Genomic DNA, 18,219 nt, shown 5'->3' with positions numbered 1-18,219 from the left:
ACGTCCTGGTTTGTTTCTTCTTTCTGTGCCCTCCCATGGGGAGAGGTGAGACAGCTCTCTGTCTCGGGCCTCTTACAAAGGCACGAATCCCATTCATGAGGGTTCCTTCGTGACATGATCACCTCCTAATGACATCACCTGGAGAAAAGGTCTCAACATCAATTCTTAGGATCACAAACACCTGGCCTATGGCAGCAGGAGAGCTGGAGCATGCAGTATATTTATAGCCTACTATGCATAGGCACGAGCTAGGCACGGAGTCAGGATTCCTACGTGGAAGCCACTTGCCCCAATTTAGACCCTTTGGGGCTCCAGTATGGGTCTGACTACCCTGAAAGCCCAGGGAGTCCTTCAGTCCTTCAGTGGCACCAGACAGCCACTAAGCTGGGGAAGAGGCTGAGCAGCAGCACCACAGCTGGAAAGCAGGAAGGCTTCTGGAATAGAGAGAGGATTCAGGCCTGCCCAGAGGGCAACATGAGGAATAGGGACAAGTTGCATTTTAAAGGACATGCAACTCACTTGTTTCCTCAAACCTCTCTGGCGAACACCTGTGTGATGAGTGTGTGGGCCCACCCAGCATATAGGAAGATGAATGGAACACGCCCTACTACGGGGAGCTTACTGACCAGAGAGAGGAGACTTCAGTTTCCAAGACTGAAGACTGTGTGGAATCCAGGACAACCACTCTGTAATGGTGAATTTAAATCATCAACTTGATTGGATTAACAGATGCCAATGATTAAGAGGTTTCTGGATGTGTCAGTGAAGGTGTATCTAAGAGTGATTGGCATGTGGAAGAGCTAACTGGAGACCTTACCTAAGCATGAGCAGCGCTGTCCAATAGGCTGGAGGCTTGGATGGAATAAAAGTTGGAAGAACAAGGGAGCAGCAGCTGATGAGCAGATGCAAGCTCCCTTCTTCTTGAATTAGTTCTCGATTGCTGCTTCAATTGTCTGAGGATATCAGACTCTTGCTTCTTCACTCTTCCAAAGCCGACTCTGCCAGTGATTCTCCAGGGAGTTTTCTAGAAGCCTCTGGTCTCAGGTAGCACCGTGGATCCCTCTTGTTCTGAGGCTCCAGCCTCTTAGACTGCACAGCTCCTTGTTCTTCCAGCTCTCCAGCCTGCAGACAGCCATTGTGGACTATCCAGTTCTGGTCGTATAAGCCAATCTAAAAAATCCCTTGTTATAATCATACTTCCATTTGGTTCTGTTCCTCTAGAAAACCGTAACTAATACACCCTCAAAGAACAGAACCCACAGCTGTGCAGGAAGAGCGCACCCTAGGCTCCCTCAAAGGCCTGCTTCCCCTGACCCCAGCCACAGGTGTGTGCTGACAACAGGGCTGGCACCTGCCTCCTGTCCTGTCCTTTACACAGCCTCTCTGCTCTGAACCCAGAGCCTAAACGAAACACTTCAATGCTTTTCATGTAATTTGGAAAGACTGGAGAATGTTCCAAGATCCTAAATGCAGTTCTTTGGAAGTGTCTAAAAAATGTTTGCTGTCAACACCGTGGTTGAAAATGAGCGTCCACAACAGAAACTCAATAGAAGTTGGCATTGACTGAAGTTGTAATCCTTGGAGGTAAAGAATTATTACAGTCTTACTCCCGGGAGAAAGGCTGGACTAAATCACCCTTTTCCCCAAGGGCAAGTGTTTGGAGAACTGTAAGAAAGAGAACTGACGACATTAACTTGTTGCAATATTTTATTTATACTCAAGAGCCCAACGAAGCTCTTTGGAGTGGGCATTATTTGTTTTCTTTTCCTTTCCCTCTCCACTGGAAAACAAGTGCCAGGGATAACAAGATTTTGTCACATTTGCTGCTGTGTCCCCAAGGCTTGAGAGAACACGTGATTTCCGGAAGGCTGTGTGGAAGGAATGAGTATTTCTAAAGTGCCTGAATCTGGCAGGTTTTCCCTGATTCTCAAGCCGGACATCATCTTGTCTGGGCTTGCTCAATGGCCCTTGTTTGTATTTGGATTCCCAAGCAGCAGAGCCTGGCATGGAGATTCTTGAGCCCATCACTTAGGGAGGGAATACTTTTTGGTGGTGCTGTGGAGACAGAGAGGGTAAAGAAGGTGGAGCTGTCTAAACATCCTGGCCCTACACGGAGAGCTGGTGTGTGTGCACTGGACCACAGAGGCTGCCCTTCCCAGAGGTCAGGGCCATCCTACCCATCGGTCCAGACCAACCCCATCAGTCTAGACCAATCCCATCAGTCATTTGTACAGGACATGCTGAGTGGTCAGGGAGGCAGGAGGGCTGTGTTACTCCTCAGTCTTCTGTCAGCAATTGCCTGGGTGGGAGGGGGTGTGAAAGCCATAGCAGCCTACACCTGCAGCAACCAGATGACCAGATGGAGAAGGGAGCTGGGTGGCACCAACAGCATCTGCTGGGCATGCCTCCCCATTTACCTTAGTCTACAGTCCTCCCCTTATCTGCAAATCCATGGGGCACTGGTTCTGGAACTCCCATAGGTATCAAACTACCGATGCTCAAGTCCTTTTTTATAAAATGGTGTATTATTTGCATAGAACCTACACACATCCCCCTTTATACTTTAAATCTTCTGGATTACTTGCAATACCTAATACAATGTGATGTTGTGTGTGTGTGTGTGTGTGTGTGTGTGTGTGTGTAGTTGTTACACTGATAATAAATATCAAGAAAAAGTCTGTACATGTTGAGTATGGGCACATTCTTTTTCTGCAATAATTTCCATCTGAGGTTGGCTGAGTCCACAGACACAGAACCCACAGGTATGAAGGGCCAAGTGCATTCACTCATTTCCCCACAAGCAATAAGCTCCTGAGAGAGACTCTTGTCTCTTACTTTGGTATCCACATTGGATAGGTATCCTCACTGGAATGAAGACTTAGCTGATTATCTCAATGAAAAATCTAAGGAGTGAACAAACTGGTGAATATTAGTATATTGGTATTTACAATTAAGTGTGAAAATTCTTAGATGCACATGAACGTCCTAAATGACATGCTTCTTGTATTTGCTCGGTTTCCAGATTTAAGGTTTCTATAAGGTCAGACAAAAGTGCCATTGTTGAGTTTTATCAACAGGAAATGCATAGGGTTGAATCACTGCAAAATCCTCTGTGGGTCACATTCTTTCTTAAGCAACTCAAGATATGTTTCTCCTCCTGATGTTAATTATAGTAAATATTTTAGCTAGTTCTTGCCCCTCATTATCTCATTTATGAGTCACTGTGTGGAAACAAGCCTGATGATGGGCTGGGAGGACTCCCTGTGACTTCCAGAAGGGAGTGCCCATGCCGCTGTTGTCCTCAACTGAGTGGCCAGCAGAGGGCACTGCAGATCTGTGCTCTGATTTTTGCCCTGAAGAAATAAAGGTCAGGGAACTTGCGGGTGGAGGAAATGGCTTTCACTTCCCAGGTATATTATATTGGCTGCTGTCTCTCTTTTCTGCCTTTCAGATTTAATGCCTGTGGTTGTGTCCTGGTCTGCTTGAAGACTTCCTCTGTCTGTCATGTAAAGGATAACAGAATGAAGAGGCAAGACTCTCCCCAGGCCACTCGCAGAGCCCACCAGGCTGTCCTCTGCACCCTGTTGACCTCCATGTTCGCTGCTCATGGGCCTCAGGCCTTGGTGTCACCAGGAGGCTGTGTGCAGCCTGTGTGTCATGCAGGCCCAAGAGCATGCAGACCCTTCAGAACTGAGGGTGGGGTTCTGACTGTGGCCAGCTGGGGCAGGTCTGTTAGCTCAATGGGAGAAGTGGACCACAAAGGTCAGGATTTCCTTGAACTTTCTGAAAGACAGAAATCACTGCATCTTCTGCCTCTTTGACTCCAGTGGAAGGGCTCCTTTCCAGCAAAAGTCATTCTCGGGGGGTATGATGGATCCCTTTCCAGGCAGAAGCCTTCCTTGTTTGAGGGCATGATTCAGAGGCCTGAAAGCTGCCCCCTCCATCCTCCAAGGGCAGGGATGAGAACTGGGTTCTCTTGGGAGAAGTCCCAATAGTTTCTAGAGTGATCCCAGCCAATCTTGGAGGTAAGAGGATGCTTCCAAATGAGCCATCCCCTCCAAGCCAGCTGCAGTTCTTCCCTATGGCCAGTTCTGTAGCCTGGTTCTCAGTTCTGGTGTGATGCCAGATTCGTGGGACTCCAATAGACCTCCAGGAGCCGAATCCGATGCAATCACACAAGAGTCTTTATGGCAAGCTCGAGCCTGGACTCACAATCGTTTCAGACGCATCCGTCCCAAGGAGTGAGTCCTGATTCTTATTTCAGTGAAGATTTATAGGTTTTCTGGGGGGGATGCTCTATGGGTCACAACATCACACAGCAAATCATTTCATACCGAAGGAAAATCAAACAACAACTCTTCACATTGATTAGCACATTCACTGGTGGGAACAATCTGAGTAAGGGTGATGGGTTAGTTCAAGTGGTGGATATATTTGAACTGATTGGTTTAGGCCGCAAGAGTGTATAGGCTAAACTGCAGGGTGGCCTAATCATGTTATCAATCACTGAAACTACTGGGAGGGTCCGCTGGCATTTCAGATATTTTCCCTGTCTTATGCTGATTGGTGGTTGCTAGGGGTCCTCACCTAGCCAGGGACAGCTGGCCCAGATCTCTCCTGTTATTTACAGACAAACAACTTAGCAGGGTTAGTATATGCCTTGAAGGCTCTGTGGGTTTTTCCAAGGACAGTCACACCCCCTCCCTCTGGACAGGCCTTGAGGTAGAAGCTGGTTTCTCAAAAATGGAGTCACATCAGTTTCTCACTGGAGCCACAAGGCAGGCTGGTCAAGACCTGGGCTTCGGTAAGAGAGGCCCATGTCTCTTAAATGTGCTGGAGTCTGTCCCCAAACAGCTGAAATAATGAGGACTACAAAGTGGCCAAACTGGGCTGGGGATGTGGCTCAAGCGGTAGCGCGCTCGCCTGGCATGCGTGCGGCCCGGGTTCGATCCTCAGCACCACATACCAACAAAGATGTTGTGTCTGCCGAGAACTAAAAAATAAATATTAAAAAAAAAATTCTCTCTCTCTCACTCTCTCTCCTCTCTCACTCTCTCTTTAAAAAAAAAAAAAAAAAAAGTGGCCAAACCACCCAGTAGGTACAGTGGTGATACCGTCGGTTACCATGAGTCCTTGCTTCCCCGAAGGCTAAAGTATAACACCAGAGAAGCACAATGAGGCAAGTGTAGAGTGGAAAGGAAACTATTAACCATCACAGAGAAGCCTCCTGCCCCCACCCCACCCCAGGAAGAAGGGGATCCAAAAGCCAGGATCCCTGGGATGGGGAGGTCTTATCCCTTTTATATCTAAGGTCTTCTTTTGTCCTCCTACACTCCTGTCCTTTATCTCGCTTATTTCCCTCTACCCTGCATGTGCTGGGGGTTGCAGATGGCAAGGCCAAAAGGTGGAAAGCAGGTGGACCTTGGGGCTGGAGGAGTGATCCCGCAGGAAGGGCCTGGGGTGATTGGATCAGCACCTCCCTATTTGCTGGGAGCTACTTCTAACAGTCCTTTAGGATGGATGGGGCCTTGGGGACAATGACATTTCAATCTCCCAAGAATAGTCCTGGTTTCCCCGGGCTCAGAGCAGACTCCATTTTCCTTATTAGACCCGATCTCAGACCCGTTTTACCTAGCTATACTAACTACATACATATCTTTAAATCTGGCTTCAGCGGCACATACCTGTAATCTAATCCCAGCCACCTGGGAGGCTAAGGCAGAAAGACTTCAAGTTTAAGGCCAGCCTGAGCAATTGAGACCCCGTCACAAAATAACAGCATAAAGAGGGCTGGGGGTGGTAAAGCACCCCTGGGTTTAATTCCCAGTTCTGGAAAAAGAAAAGGCCAAACCTATTTGAGCTGGCTCCTTGTACTACCACTCTTTGGTGACTTCAAAATCTGGTACTCCTGGGGAGGCCAGAATGAGTCACAAACACTGATTCCTACAAACACTGAGACCTAATACATCAAACCCAGGAAAGAGATGTCCTATAACTGAGGTTTCTGTCCTGATCTTCATAAAAACTATTAGCAGCACTTGATTCAGATGACCAATCCCCACTTCTTGGAACTCTGGCTTTTCTGTCACTCTTCTTCATCAATGTCTTGGAATTCCTTTGTCCACTGGCCTCTTTATCACTTCCTTGGTGGCCTCCTCTGTATCACAGAGGAGCCATGACCTGCTATCTCAGGATCCACCCCCTTGTAAGAGAGAGTTAAAGTGCACTCATCAGGGCCCCCTGGGCAAGGTGTGTGGGGCTGCAGATGAGGAGGGTCCATGGTTCCCCAGGGGCCTCTGCAGTTTGGCAGTGGAGGGACTTGAATAGAAGCTGAGAGCCCCAAGTCTTGCTGGACAGTTCCTGAGTGAGCGGGGGCGGGGGGGGGGGGGACCTGCTTCTGCACCTCTGCACCATGGACCACTGAGGAGACTGGTGGTTCTTGGGAAGCACAGTCCTAGTGCTGCAGGCAGAGATGGTCTGCAGGGTTTCCATGGGTCCCGGGAGGTTGGGATTCAATTTCAAATGAGCTCTCAGTAGCCACCCAGGTTGCCAGAAAGCACAGATTTTGATTCACCGTGTGATTAGATTATATTCCAATGATCCTCATAGAAACTGGTAGAAAATTGTTGTCCACTAAAATTGTTATCCAAGTGTAGGTGGTGAAAAAATATAGGCAAAAACTATCATGAATTAATCAATACAAATCTTGTTGCTTTTCTGGATTTTGTGATGCTTATGATAATTTTCAGCATTTCTTATTATTAAAAAGCCCTTGTTTTATACTTAATTTTGAATTCAAAATTTTGTAGTTTTATATTAAAGAGGGTTCCCCAAATTACATGAGTTTCAAGCCACCTAAAACCGACGTTGGCACTTGTTCATGTCAGATAAATAGACCTCATAGATGCCCCAGAAGGTGGGGCATCTCAGAACTGTCTGTGGTGCTGGACCCAAAGCTTGCAGGGCTCTCTCCATGGTATTTACTGCATAAGCCCTTGGCCAGGAGGGTAGATTGTGCCTGGAGATGAGGAGTGGGGTTTATCAGCCAAGGCATGGTTAATGCCATAGCAATGGATGCTTTTGCCCATGGAGAGAGGGTCTAAAGAGAAGAGGTAAAAGAGAACCACATGTATCAGAGAACCCCCAAGAAGAGGGGCACAAGAGTATCAGCTCAAGGAAAACGCAGACCATAAGCCATGCACAAGTCTAGGGCAGGAACAGAGAGGAGGTGAACCTTATGTGAGGCAAAGGAAGTAGCTAGAATACCATGGGTTGGGGTGGGGCTGTCTGGAAGGGAGGGGAGTGTGACTGAGAGGAGTGGCCCCGAGAGAACCCTGAGGGACAGAACCAAGACACTTCTTGTTGAGTTGGTGAAAGATGAGCCCCCTGAAACTGAGGTCCCACCCCCAAATGCCCATCCACTCAAGAGTCTGCATGAGTCAGAATAGATACACACGCGATGGCTTTGTCCAAGGCTCCTGCCTCTCATGAGTGTTCCTGTCTTTCGTAAATGTTGTTTTTTGTTCGGAAAGAGACACTCAATTCCTTTGAAAATTGGGCTTGCTGAGGCAGTAAGAAAAAGTCAGTGTTCAGCCCACTTGAAAGAGTTTAAGAATTTCATCTGACTTCACAGCTGAGCCTGGGTCCCCTGAGGATCTAGATGCTGCTGTGATGGAGTAGGTCACAACTCAGGCGCTACAAGTTTACACAAGAAATGTGAAAAATGTTTAGACAGGACCATGTGAAAACCAGGGTGAGAGGGTTTGGGATCAGGTTTGTTGCACTTTATTTTGGACTTTTACTTAACTGCATCCATGGTGACTGTGGGTGGCTGAACTGATGGTAACTCGCCTCACATATTCACATCAACCCTCCATCTCTTCCAAATAAATAATCTCAAGTAAACATGAGTGTTCCTGCTCAGCCAGTGACGCTCCAAACCTCCTTGCCCTTTACTATAGATTGAGTTATGTCTCCCCTGATGACATACTGATGTCCCAACTGCCTGTGAATGGGACCACATTTGGAAATAGGGTCTTTGCAGATCTAATGAATTAATTGATGCTGTATTGGATTACAGTAGGTCCAAAATCAAATGTGACTACTGTCCTTATAAAGAAGAATAGAAATACAGAAAAAGACACACATGGAGAAAGTCTTGTGCTAACAGAGGAAAAGATCAGAGAGGGGCCTCTATAAGCCAAGGCATGTCAAAAGTGGCCTGCCAGCAAGCCTAGAAGCTAGAAGAAAAGCCTGGAAACTTCTCCCTCACCTTTAAAGGCAGCAGGGCCCTGGAAACATCTTCATTTCAAATTTCTAGCCTCAGAGTTGTGAGACAAGAAGTTTCAGTTGTCTCAAGCCACCCAGTTTGTTATGGTTTGTTAAGGCAGCCCTCGGAAACTAACACAGATTGCATCCTAGTTTATTTCATGTTCAAGTGCGTTTACTCCTGGTGGTTTCTCTGCCTGGGATGTTCTCACCATAGGCTTTTGCAGAGGCCCACAGGAAGTGGTCTAACAAGGCTGGGGGTCTCGGAGTGTTCAAGCGCACATATGTCTGCATCCCAGGCCATCTCTGTCTGGGATCTGGAATCCTAACCTTGCATCTAGGATCTGGAAGGGAAGAGCCATCTCCATGTTCACATCAGAGCCACTGCAACAAGTTGTCCAACGAGAGGGAGGCTAACAAACCTGCGAGGCTCAGAAGCATCCAAATTGAGTTCCCTTGGGGATAACTGATGATCATGAAATAGAGGACTCTCATTCTGCCCCCCCCCAAAAAAAACTAACTCAAAGAATCCCCCAAATTAAAAAGAGATGAATTCATATGGAAGTTTCTGGAGCACAGAACCCACTCAAGAAGTGCAGCTGTGAGCAAAATTTCAAAGGATGAAGGAAATCAGAAAGGACATGATCACATTCTCACCCCTTGAAACTAGACTCAGTTTCAGGGGTGGGAATAACTGAGGCAGACATAGAGGGGCTTAGGCAGTCAGGGCAGGATGGCTAGTGAGGAGGTTGGGGGCAGGGCCAGAACAAAGGAGCATGGAGAGGGTCTTCTAATGAGGTCAACTTCCTGCTTGACGAAAGTGCTTGTGGACATAAGTGGGGGACCAATCAGACAGATACAATCAGACAGACACTTCTGTGCTCATGCTCCTAAGCAGGGGAATCCATTAGAAAAACTAAAACAGACTGTGGACACAGGAGAGCACCAATCAACAATAGTGAGGAGCATGTAGACAGGGGCAGAGATTAAAAAAAAAAAAAAAAAAAAGAGGAAATTCCAGAGACCTTAGAAAGAACAAGCCAAAACTCTCCCACTAGATTCCCAGCTTGGGACCCCTTCTCTTGGGAAAAGTCTACCTCTGTATCTCTATCACTTTTACAATAAACCTACTTCTTGTTTGCTGTCTCTGGGTCTTGTTCTCCGATTCTTTGCTGAAGAGAGACAGTGAACCTAGCACCACTAGATGGTAATATAACAAGTTTCCCCAGTTCTGATCCAGGGATCCTTCAAAGTCGTTCTATGGTCAGATTGGAGACTGCACCCCCTCGTTTGTCATTTTCAATAGAGTGGAGCATACATATACCTCTCTCCTTTTGCACAGATGTGAGATGAGCCCAGTGACCACCACGAGATTGCCCAATGATTAGGGGTTGAGATTATGACACAAACCACCCTTTAGCAGTCAATATCCACTTTCTCCTTTCAGTTTTATTAAGGGGGGATTACACTGTCTGCCTTGCAGTGAGTTATGGCCATGAGACTAAACATTGGCCAAGACATGAAGGAGATACAAGGCTTCTTCAGAGATGATGACTAAAGGAGGAGAGAGCTTTACCCTTCTCCCACTTGAGTTCATTGGCACCCAGAGCTCCAGGAGCCACCTTGGACCATCAAGTGTCCCTAAGACTCACATGCAAAGGATGTGGAAAGAAAGAAATTTGAGTCCCTAGAGAGACCATAAATACAATATCATTTCTGAATTTTCTGTTTTTGGACTTAGTATGAGAAAAACTAAACTTGTCTTCTTTAAGCCATTTTTAGTGGGATTTCCCCTGTCATAGCTCACTGAATTTGATCCTGATTGATTCAGAGATGGTCCAAGGATTCAGAGATTCAAGATGATTTGAATTCTTGGACCTGGATTCTTGGGCCATCTTTGAACATCTATAAGCTGATTGCCCCTTGAACCCTTTTGCCTCATGATCTTAAGACATTAGCCTGAAGGGAAATTAAATTAAATCCCAAGCTGCTAATGTCTGTGTATGTTGTTAGCCTCCTAGGGAGCAAATCACTGGCCAGGTCCAACAGGCTGGGATCAGAAATTATAGGAGAGGGTCCAGCAATCTGTATTTTAACAGATGCTCCCTCTAGGCAAGCTTTTGGGGTATGTAGTGATCACTCCCATAGAATATGAAATACTGAAAGCATCAAAGACTATAGAGTGAGTTGCTTCCATTTCCAGGACCCAAAATATAGATGTGATCCTGATTCCACTCAAGTTCCATGAAACATCCTCAAGGGGTTCTGATACAGGCTAAAGCTAGAGAATTACTGAGTTCCCAAAAGGAATTACACTTAGTGTTTGTACCCACCAATAACCAGGAATTGTTACCTAGGAATAACCAGGATTCAAGACATTCTTTTAAGGGGGTTAGGAGAAAAGAGGACTCGATGTTGAGGGGTAGATGTATGAATCAGGACTGAACTCATATGCACTCAGTAGCTTGATCTTCACAGCCACCAAGAAACTCAAGCTTAATATGTATTTCCAGCTTCTCGACTTGCTTTTGACTCTTTGCCTTTACTTCTTGAATGTGACCTCTTTCTAAGAATGAAATACATGGGACCTCAATCTGTCATGGTCACATCAGTGAAAATAATGTTTGTCTATACTCTAAGGAATTCTCCTGTGAAAGCAGCCAGCACAGTCTAACACCCAGGATTCACAGCCTCTAATTCATAGTTGCATTTTCGAAGCAGCTGAAGTTGTCTGCTAAATGAGCCATAGGACATAGCCTGATAATATCTCTAAAGGAAGTAGTAGCAGGTTCAGCCTCAGGGAGCAGCACCTCCCAGGTTACCAGCTTGGGACATCCCCACTAGATGCCGGGATGCATTGGTGAATGGCCTCTCCAGACTATCCAGTTGTAGACTCATATCCTATTGGATTAGGATGCACCTTTTCGTTGACCCAATTCTATCGTGGCCCATCTGGTCACCAGAGGAAGCTAGCTTTGTCACTTTTTCCATAGATTTCAATCATATGGACATTAATTATTCACAGGACTTTTAACACCATTGGAATATTTAGAAAATCTCCAGATTTGTGAGCTGGACCTCCCCAAGGTGGAATCCAGAGAAGTATAGTTTCCAGTCTCCCCTGGGTGCAACCCAGGGAACCCAAGGGAGTCATGGAGACCGTGGGATCTGGATCTGATTTGTTGGTGAGAATGGAAGCAATGCTATGTGCTTCAAGAGAGTGGTAATTGGGACACCTAGTCCCTAGCATGAAAGATACATCACTGGACTGGCTGGTGGCAGTAACAGGGGCAGTTAAGTTTCACCATCAGTTTGGGAACATAATATGCGGTTTTAGATAACTTTTTTGGTGTCTCCAGTCTTACAAGAATTCTAAGACCTGCCCAACTTTTTTTCTTTTCACAAATTCCTTTCCTGATTTATCAGCCCAAATTATCTGCTAGCAACTCAAACTCATATGACTAATATAAAAGTGGGCACCACACTTGTGACCATCAACAGAGCCTCTAGGAAATGAGATTAGGCACCTAGTCAGGCAGGGACTGATGACTCTGACTCTGCAGAGGGTTAGGGGATGGACTCCTGGAGCCGAGGGCACACCTGTGACTACCTTGGATGAAATGCCTCCCTGTTTGCAAAACATTTAGGGGTACCTGGTGGGCACTCCTCTTGAACAATATGAAGGACATAAAGCATCAGATTACAGAGTAAGCTGCTTCCATTTCCAGGAACTCAATATATCCAAGTGATCCTGAGTCCACTCAAGGATTGCACGAAGATTCTTTTGAGGCCAAGACTTTTCCTTTGGTTTTCCAAGACCAACCTCAGCTCATTGAGCCCAATTCCCATATCACTCGCTGGGAATCCCAAAAGACACAGGATTTTACAGACTGGATTATTCTAGGGTGATCAGTCCTCCCCTTCCACCTCTTCTTCTCCATGACCTCCTTTTTGATCAATTACAGCCACCAGGAAAAAAATGATAAGACATTTATTGAGTCATCTACAGCAGTTTGACATCCTTAAATTCCCGGACAAGGTTGTGAGCACAGCATTAATGGCAGCAGCAGTAGCAATAAGGTCCATGGGGCTCATCTGTATCATGGGAGATGAAACCCAGGCTGATCCAGTTCCCACAAGGGAGCCTGGAGTTGCATCTGGGATGCCAGGGACTGCACCACTCCAACCCTGGCAGGTGCAAAGCGACAGAACACAGACATCAGACAAGACACACGTGGCTGATTGCAGACACATTCCCAGACCTGGAGTTCAGGGGAAGGAGAAGGGATGGGCATATGGCCCATTGGAGAACTTTCCCACATCCTTGAAGGATTCCCAGGAGGGGTAGCATCGAAAAGCTCAAAACACCCATGTGGTCCTCTCCCCATCCTAATCCCAAGTGCAAACAGAATCAGTTAAAGATAAAGCTAAGACTCTGCGTCTGCCAGAGCCCTCTGGCTTCCTCCTCATCCCCAGTGCTGGTGGTTTTACAAATGGGGTAAAAGTCAACCCAGGAGCACTCAATGCAGTAAACAGACAGCAAAGAGCCCCTTTTCAGGGGGCTTCACCCCAGTAATGAGACCAAATTTGTGTCATTTCCAAAATCCATTCACACGCAGAGGGTCTCTCACTTCAACCTCATCCCTGGCCTGTGCAGCAGATGATCCGATCACAACCGTCCATTTCTCAGATTAGAGGGCAGAGGCCTGGAGATGGTCTCACAGAGCAGGTGGCGAAGCCCAGCAGGTCAACTCCACGGCTTCTCCTGCATTCTGGAGTCCTAAACAGCTTTCAGTAGCCAGAGCCCCTCTGCTACACAAGGCCAAGTGTTTCTTAGATGTCGATGCTTTGAGCACCACGTTCTGGCTCATGCGCAGGGATGTGTACGTACTGGTGGGGCCATTTCCTCATTCAGATTGATGCCTGGGTGCCCACCTGTTTCCTCATCGGTCTGAAGGTGACAGCTGATGTGTCCATCTCCAAGTTTCTCCTGGCTCTAGCCTTTTGTGTCTCCCCAAAGCCACAAGGGAATGAGTCAAGGTTAAACAGCAGGTCAGTGGCAAAGCAGGGAGAAGCCCAGGTCCCTGCTCCCTGCTTGGGGCTCTTCCAGCTGGTTTCCATGCTGCCTGGGGCTCAAGTGATTCACACGACACAATGCTCACTCCTTTCACTCTGGAGTGGCCCTGAAAGGGATAAGGGTACTCAAAGAATTAAAGAGAGAGTCTCTTCCAGGAAAAGAGAGGGACTGATCAAGGAGCAGAGGCCTTGGCAGATGATAACAGATGCAGGTCTATTTCCAGCCTCAGGCCAGGCTGTGGCTCCCCAGCCTTATTTCCCAAGGACCCAGCTCTAACCCAGAAGATGGGGTTAGAGAAAGACAGACATGTCACAGATGGTCACAGGGAGGGCTGCCTACTGAAACAGAGAATGTATTGTGGCCCCAAGTATGATGGGAGTCCTGAGGCTCACAGGGCTGGGGACCGTGACAAGGCTGCGGAACCCCTAAATTCCACTCTCTGGCTCTTCACTGGCTCCACGGCAGCCTCAGCTCCCCTAATTTGTGCCTCTCCTGACACTGCCTGCCTGTCCCACACCTGGACAGTCATGTCAGGTGTGAGATTTCCCTATCCCGAGAAGAAGAATCTGGCCACCCATGGGTGAGGTTTAGAATTGCATAGAACAAAAAAAAAAAAAAAAAAAAAAAAAAAACCCTTCCCAGGAATGAACCCCCGCAGGCATGGAGCCCAACAACCCTGTTCTTCTCCAGGTGAACATTTCCCAAGTGTCCCCACCCCTCTTCACACAGCAGGACTCCTTATCTTTTGGGAGTCCAGGCAATGACACAATCCTTACTTGGGGCCCCTTCCAAGGAGATGGCTGGTATTTAGAGAGAATTCCAGGATGTGTCGGGCTACGTAAGAATCATCTAGTCTTGCTGCCCATGCTACAGATTTGAAAACAGAAGATCTGGTCCCAGGCCTCATGCCACCCTCCCACTCCCCATGACCCTAAACCAGAAACTTCTGGAACATTCAGAACACAGCAGGTATATCTTCTCACAAGACTGGCAAAAATCCATTCAAACAGAAAACAAACCGAGGGGACCTAGAACCTCTAGGAGGACAGAGGCCCAGGGCTCAGCAGTAGTGCAGGACACGGGACGCGGGGCTGACTTGTTTTTGCTGTTTCGCAATGTTGTAGCTATAAAGTCAGTTTCTTCCTCCACAGTGACACAGCGCTGCTGGTGAGGGTGGTGACAAATGAATGAGGTCCATATAACTGCTCCTTGGATCCGGTTGCCACCTAGTCACAGCACCCTACCCAAGCCAGGTGGAGCGCTGGTCTGCACATCACACCCAAGGCACCTGTTCAAATGTCCGTGACCTGAGCCTCCCTTCCATTCTACTGGCTTCCATCATGGTGTCCAAAAGGAAGGGAAAGGAGCTGGGTTTCGAAGAGAAAATAAACAGCATTCTTCCCTCACCTACAGACCCCCCTCCTTAAAACCTCAGATGATACACACATCATGCATGCATGCCCTTTTACCTGCCTTCGTTTTGAACTGGAAAACTGAACAGTACAGGGCCCAGAGAAACATTAGATGCCACCTCATTTCATGAATGGGGAAACTGAGGCCCAGAATAGGGAGAATTGGGTCCATAGTCACAGCCATGAGAACCCAGCTGGGGCAGAATCCTGGTCTCTGAATCCCAGGCCGGGGCTTCTTCCAAGCAACTCAGGGACTCCAGCCGTGACCCAAGTGCAAGGTGATCAGTAGACACTTCTTGGGCAATGCACCTGCCTCCCCAAGCAGGGTGAGGGGATCCGGAGGTCTGGCTCAGGGTAGAAGGGACCACTGCACACCCCACGGCAAGTCCAAATCATTCAACATGCTGAGGAAAGGGCACCCTTTCTGGGTGGTTGACAAAGACCCAGGGGGACTTACTTCCCTGTGGAGGACGCAAGACTCGTCTCCAAATTAGAGCAACTAGAGCCTTCTCCAGTCCCTCTGAAAGGGTCTCCAGAAGCACTGCCAAGGCCCCCAGGGTTCCTTCCTCTTTGTGAAACCAAGACAAAGCAACACCCACCCCCACCCCAACCCCCAAGCATTTCAGAACATGGTCAGGAAGCAAGTCCACAAACACAGAGACAGGAACAAGACCAAGAGCTGAGGTGGAATGAATTGGGCCCCGGGGCCATGGCACTCTAGCACTTTTCTCAACCTTCCCTGAACCTGGCTCTGCCCTATTTGAAATTTGTAGGTGCTGTGCCATTTGCAGCTGGGAAGCCAGAATGAGCACTGGGTTGGGGGGGGGGGCAGAGGGGCATCAGCTCCTCCCACCAATAGCTTCTGCTAATGGGTGTGTAGGCATGGTGTCCCCTCAAGCTCCCTAGCAGCCCACAGTGATTCAATGTCAAGGGCACACAGGGGGATGTAGTACAGAGGTCTCAGATAGAGTTCAGTAGTTGAGTCCAGGTCGGAGGACCTGGTGACTGGGGCTCTTCGTCACCCATGGAGGCAGGGCCTGGGGGAGCCCTGGGCCCAGGACTTGGGCACATTGGAGGTGTGAGGTGCTCCAGGATTTGCTGACATCACAGGAAGTCGGCTGGTTCAACCTAGTCATGGCTTTGACTTAAGGGGAAGTAGGGAGGAGGGCTTTGACTTAAGGGGAAGGAAGGAGGAGGGCTTAGGGACTCTGGGGCATCTACTGGGGACAGGAAGGGCAGAAGGGGAGCTACCAGGTGAACCCTGCCTGTCTCATGTCGGGGTCCAACAATGGAGATGGAGGCAGTCTTCTTGAATGGGTCTTTCAAACCGTTCTATCTCCTTTTCAACCATATTCACATTTCTGGCTCTCAGCTCTTCTTGGATCAAATGAAAAGCACCAGAACTTTTCCTGACTCTCAAACCCCACCCCCAACTGAAGTCTCTGATTGAAAGAGTGTGGAGTTTTCCCACCACCCTGATACCCAGAGATTGGGGACCTGGACACCAAGATGCCAGGTGAGCATGAGGGAGCCTTGGGGCTGGCCTGCATCGAAGGATCCGGCCACCCCAGCTGGACCTCTGGCTAGCCTCAGGGACTAGGCTCAGACAAGAAAAGGTCCCATATCTGAAGTCAAAACTGAGGGGGTTATTGAGGCGGGCATCAGACCAGCCACTCCAGAGCAGGGTCTCTTCAGCCTCAGCTCACGAGGCCTCGTGCCTGGGCTCAGGCCATCACCGAGGCTGGCCAAGACGCAGTGCAATGGAACTGGGCTGGCTGAAGTGAGCGGGGACATGGGTGGAAGAGAAGAGATGGGACAACTTTCCAAATTCAAGGAGTATTTACATGTCCAATCAGGGACCAAGGGACCATGGTGGGCAGGACCAGTACCCAAACAGGAGGGGCAATAACAATCTGCGCCCCGCCACCTTCTCCCCACTTGAGGAGGAGCCAAGCTGCCAGCCCAGGGCCTGCCCAAAGGGAGGGAAGAGGCGCGAACGTGCACAGCCCCTGCCCGCAGCCCCAGCCTGTGTAGGAGGAGAGGAAGAGGGGAGGGGGACTCAGGTGGCCAGGTTGTCGGCCGGAAGGCTGGACATGCGGAGCTGGGAGCTGCTCTTGCTCAGGATGGAGAGCTGGGTGCCCCCGTTCACCCCACTGCTGGCCAGGGATGGGTGCCTGTGCTTGAAGTCCACGGTGAAGTAACGGTTCACCTTCCAGCTCCGCCATTTCCGCTTGATCTCTGCCTGCACCTGCAGGGAGCAACTGGGGCTGTTACCTCTGGGCGACATCCTCTCCAGGCACCAGGTCCCACCCTGACCGCGGGCCTTCCGAGGCTGTCACCTCCAGTACTCCTCCTGGTACCCCCTGCAGACCTCCCCCTAGTCACTGCCTGGGGAAGGCCTTCGGACAGCTTCCTATTGTCTCTGGCCCACTCCAAAAAGAGCTGGGTGGGTCTTTAACAAGCAGTCCCTCGGGGCACATGGATCAGGGTAAGGAAGCCCACTCTTGCTGACCATTCACACTGGGCTGCCTGAGAATCACCCAGAGAGTTTTCAAAGTCTCAGATCCCAGACCATATGGATAATTACATCCCATCTCTGGCTAAGATCCAGATGGCAGTAGCTTTTACAACATCCCAGGTGATTGCAGTGTGCCGTCATGGCTGCGAACCACTAAGCAGTCCTCTGGCAAATGCACTCCCATGTAACCCTTACTTAGCACGGCAACTGGGGGGTCATGCCAAGTGAGTCTCAGCCTCCACCTGCCCTTCAGCCAAGTTATCTCTGTGCAGTGCACAAAATAGGACTAGAAGCAGCACCCACACTCCCCCTCTCCACGTCCAGCTCCCCTTCCACCGCAGGCTCTTGACAAGCTACACCTTCTCCCGTGTCTGCTCTCCCCGTCACTCCTGCAAGGCCCTCTCTGTCGCTCCTCATCTGTCCTAATCTGACCCTTGCTCTAGGTCATTCCAGTGATGGCTGAGCCAATCTTTTTGTTTCTCAGATGCAAACAAGGGAAGAGCCTGCTGAGGTCACAGTCTCACAGAGAGCACTGTTGCTCCCCCTCCAAACCCATCCCACACGTCCAGCCCCGGCCCCATCCCAGCACCTGTCTGGGTTCTCCTCAAGAGCATCACTCCATAGGTGAGCTCTGCAAGTGGAGCATTACTGGAAGGTTCCAGGTCTCTCCCTGAGGTCTCTTCCAAATCCTCCCATTCCTTGCTCTACCAGGGGATGGATTTGGTTCAGTGAAGCAGGGGGGTCTGCTGTGGGGCAGCGCTGAATGCTGGACAGCTCCTGGTCTAGCAATCTTGCCCATCACAGCCTCCTGACCTGTGGTTCCTGTGCCTGTGTCCTCCCCTGCCTCGCTGTCACCTCCTCCTCACTGAGTTGCCTCTCATGAGTGCACATGCAGGAGCTCTGGACTCAGCAGAGCTGCTGTCTTCCTTTGGGTAGAGCTCTGT

At 49.0% G+C, this 18,219-nt stretch overlaps 1 protein-coding gene across 3 annotated transcripts in view; it reads right to left on the bottom strand.

Moving 5' to 3' along the window:
• Positions 1 to 16,715: 16,715 nt before the first annotated feature.
• The window catches only part of Adcyap1r1 (ADCYAP receptor type I), a 41,085-nt gene continuing 39,581 nt past the window's right edge, over positions 16,716 to 18,219 (bottom strand). For all 3 annotated transcript variants that reach the window (XM_026401547.2, XM_026401549.2, XM_026401551.2), the window contains one exon: positions 16,716 to 17,005. In XM_026401547.2, the coding sequence (XP_026257332.2) occupies positions 16,817 to 17,005 (189 nt within the window). In that variant the 3' untranslated portion in view covers positions 16,716 to 16,816. The remainder of the gene's footprint in view (positions 17,006 to 18,219) is intronic.

The sequence above is a fragment of the Urocitellus parryii genome, chromosome 3 (genome assembly GCF_045843805.1).
Source record: "Urocitellus parryii isolate mUroPar1 chromosome 3, mUroPar1.hap1, whole genome shotgun sequence".
Taxonomy (NCBI): Eukaryota; Metazoa; Chordata; class Mammalia; order Rodentia; family Sciuridae; genus Urocitellus; species Urocitellus parryii.
Note: the sequence above shows the minus strand (reverse complement) of the source record. Positions and strands in the feature narration are given on the sequence as shown.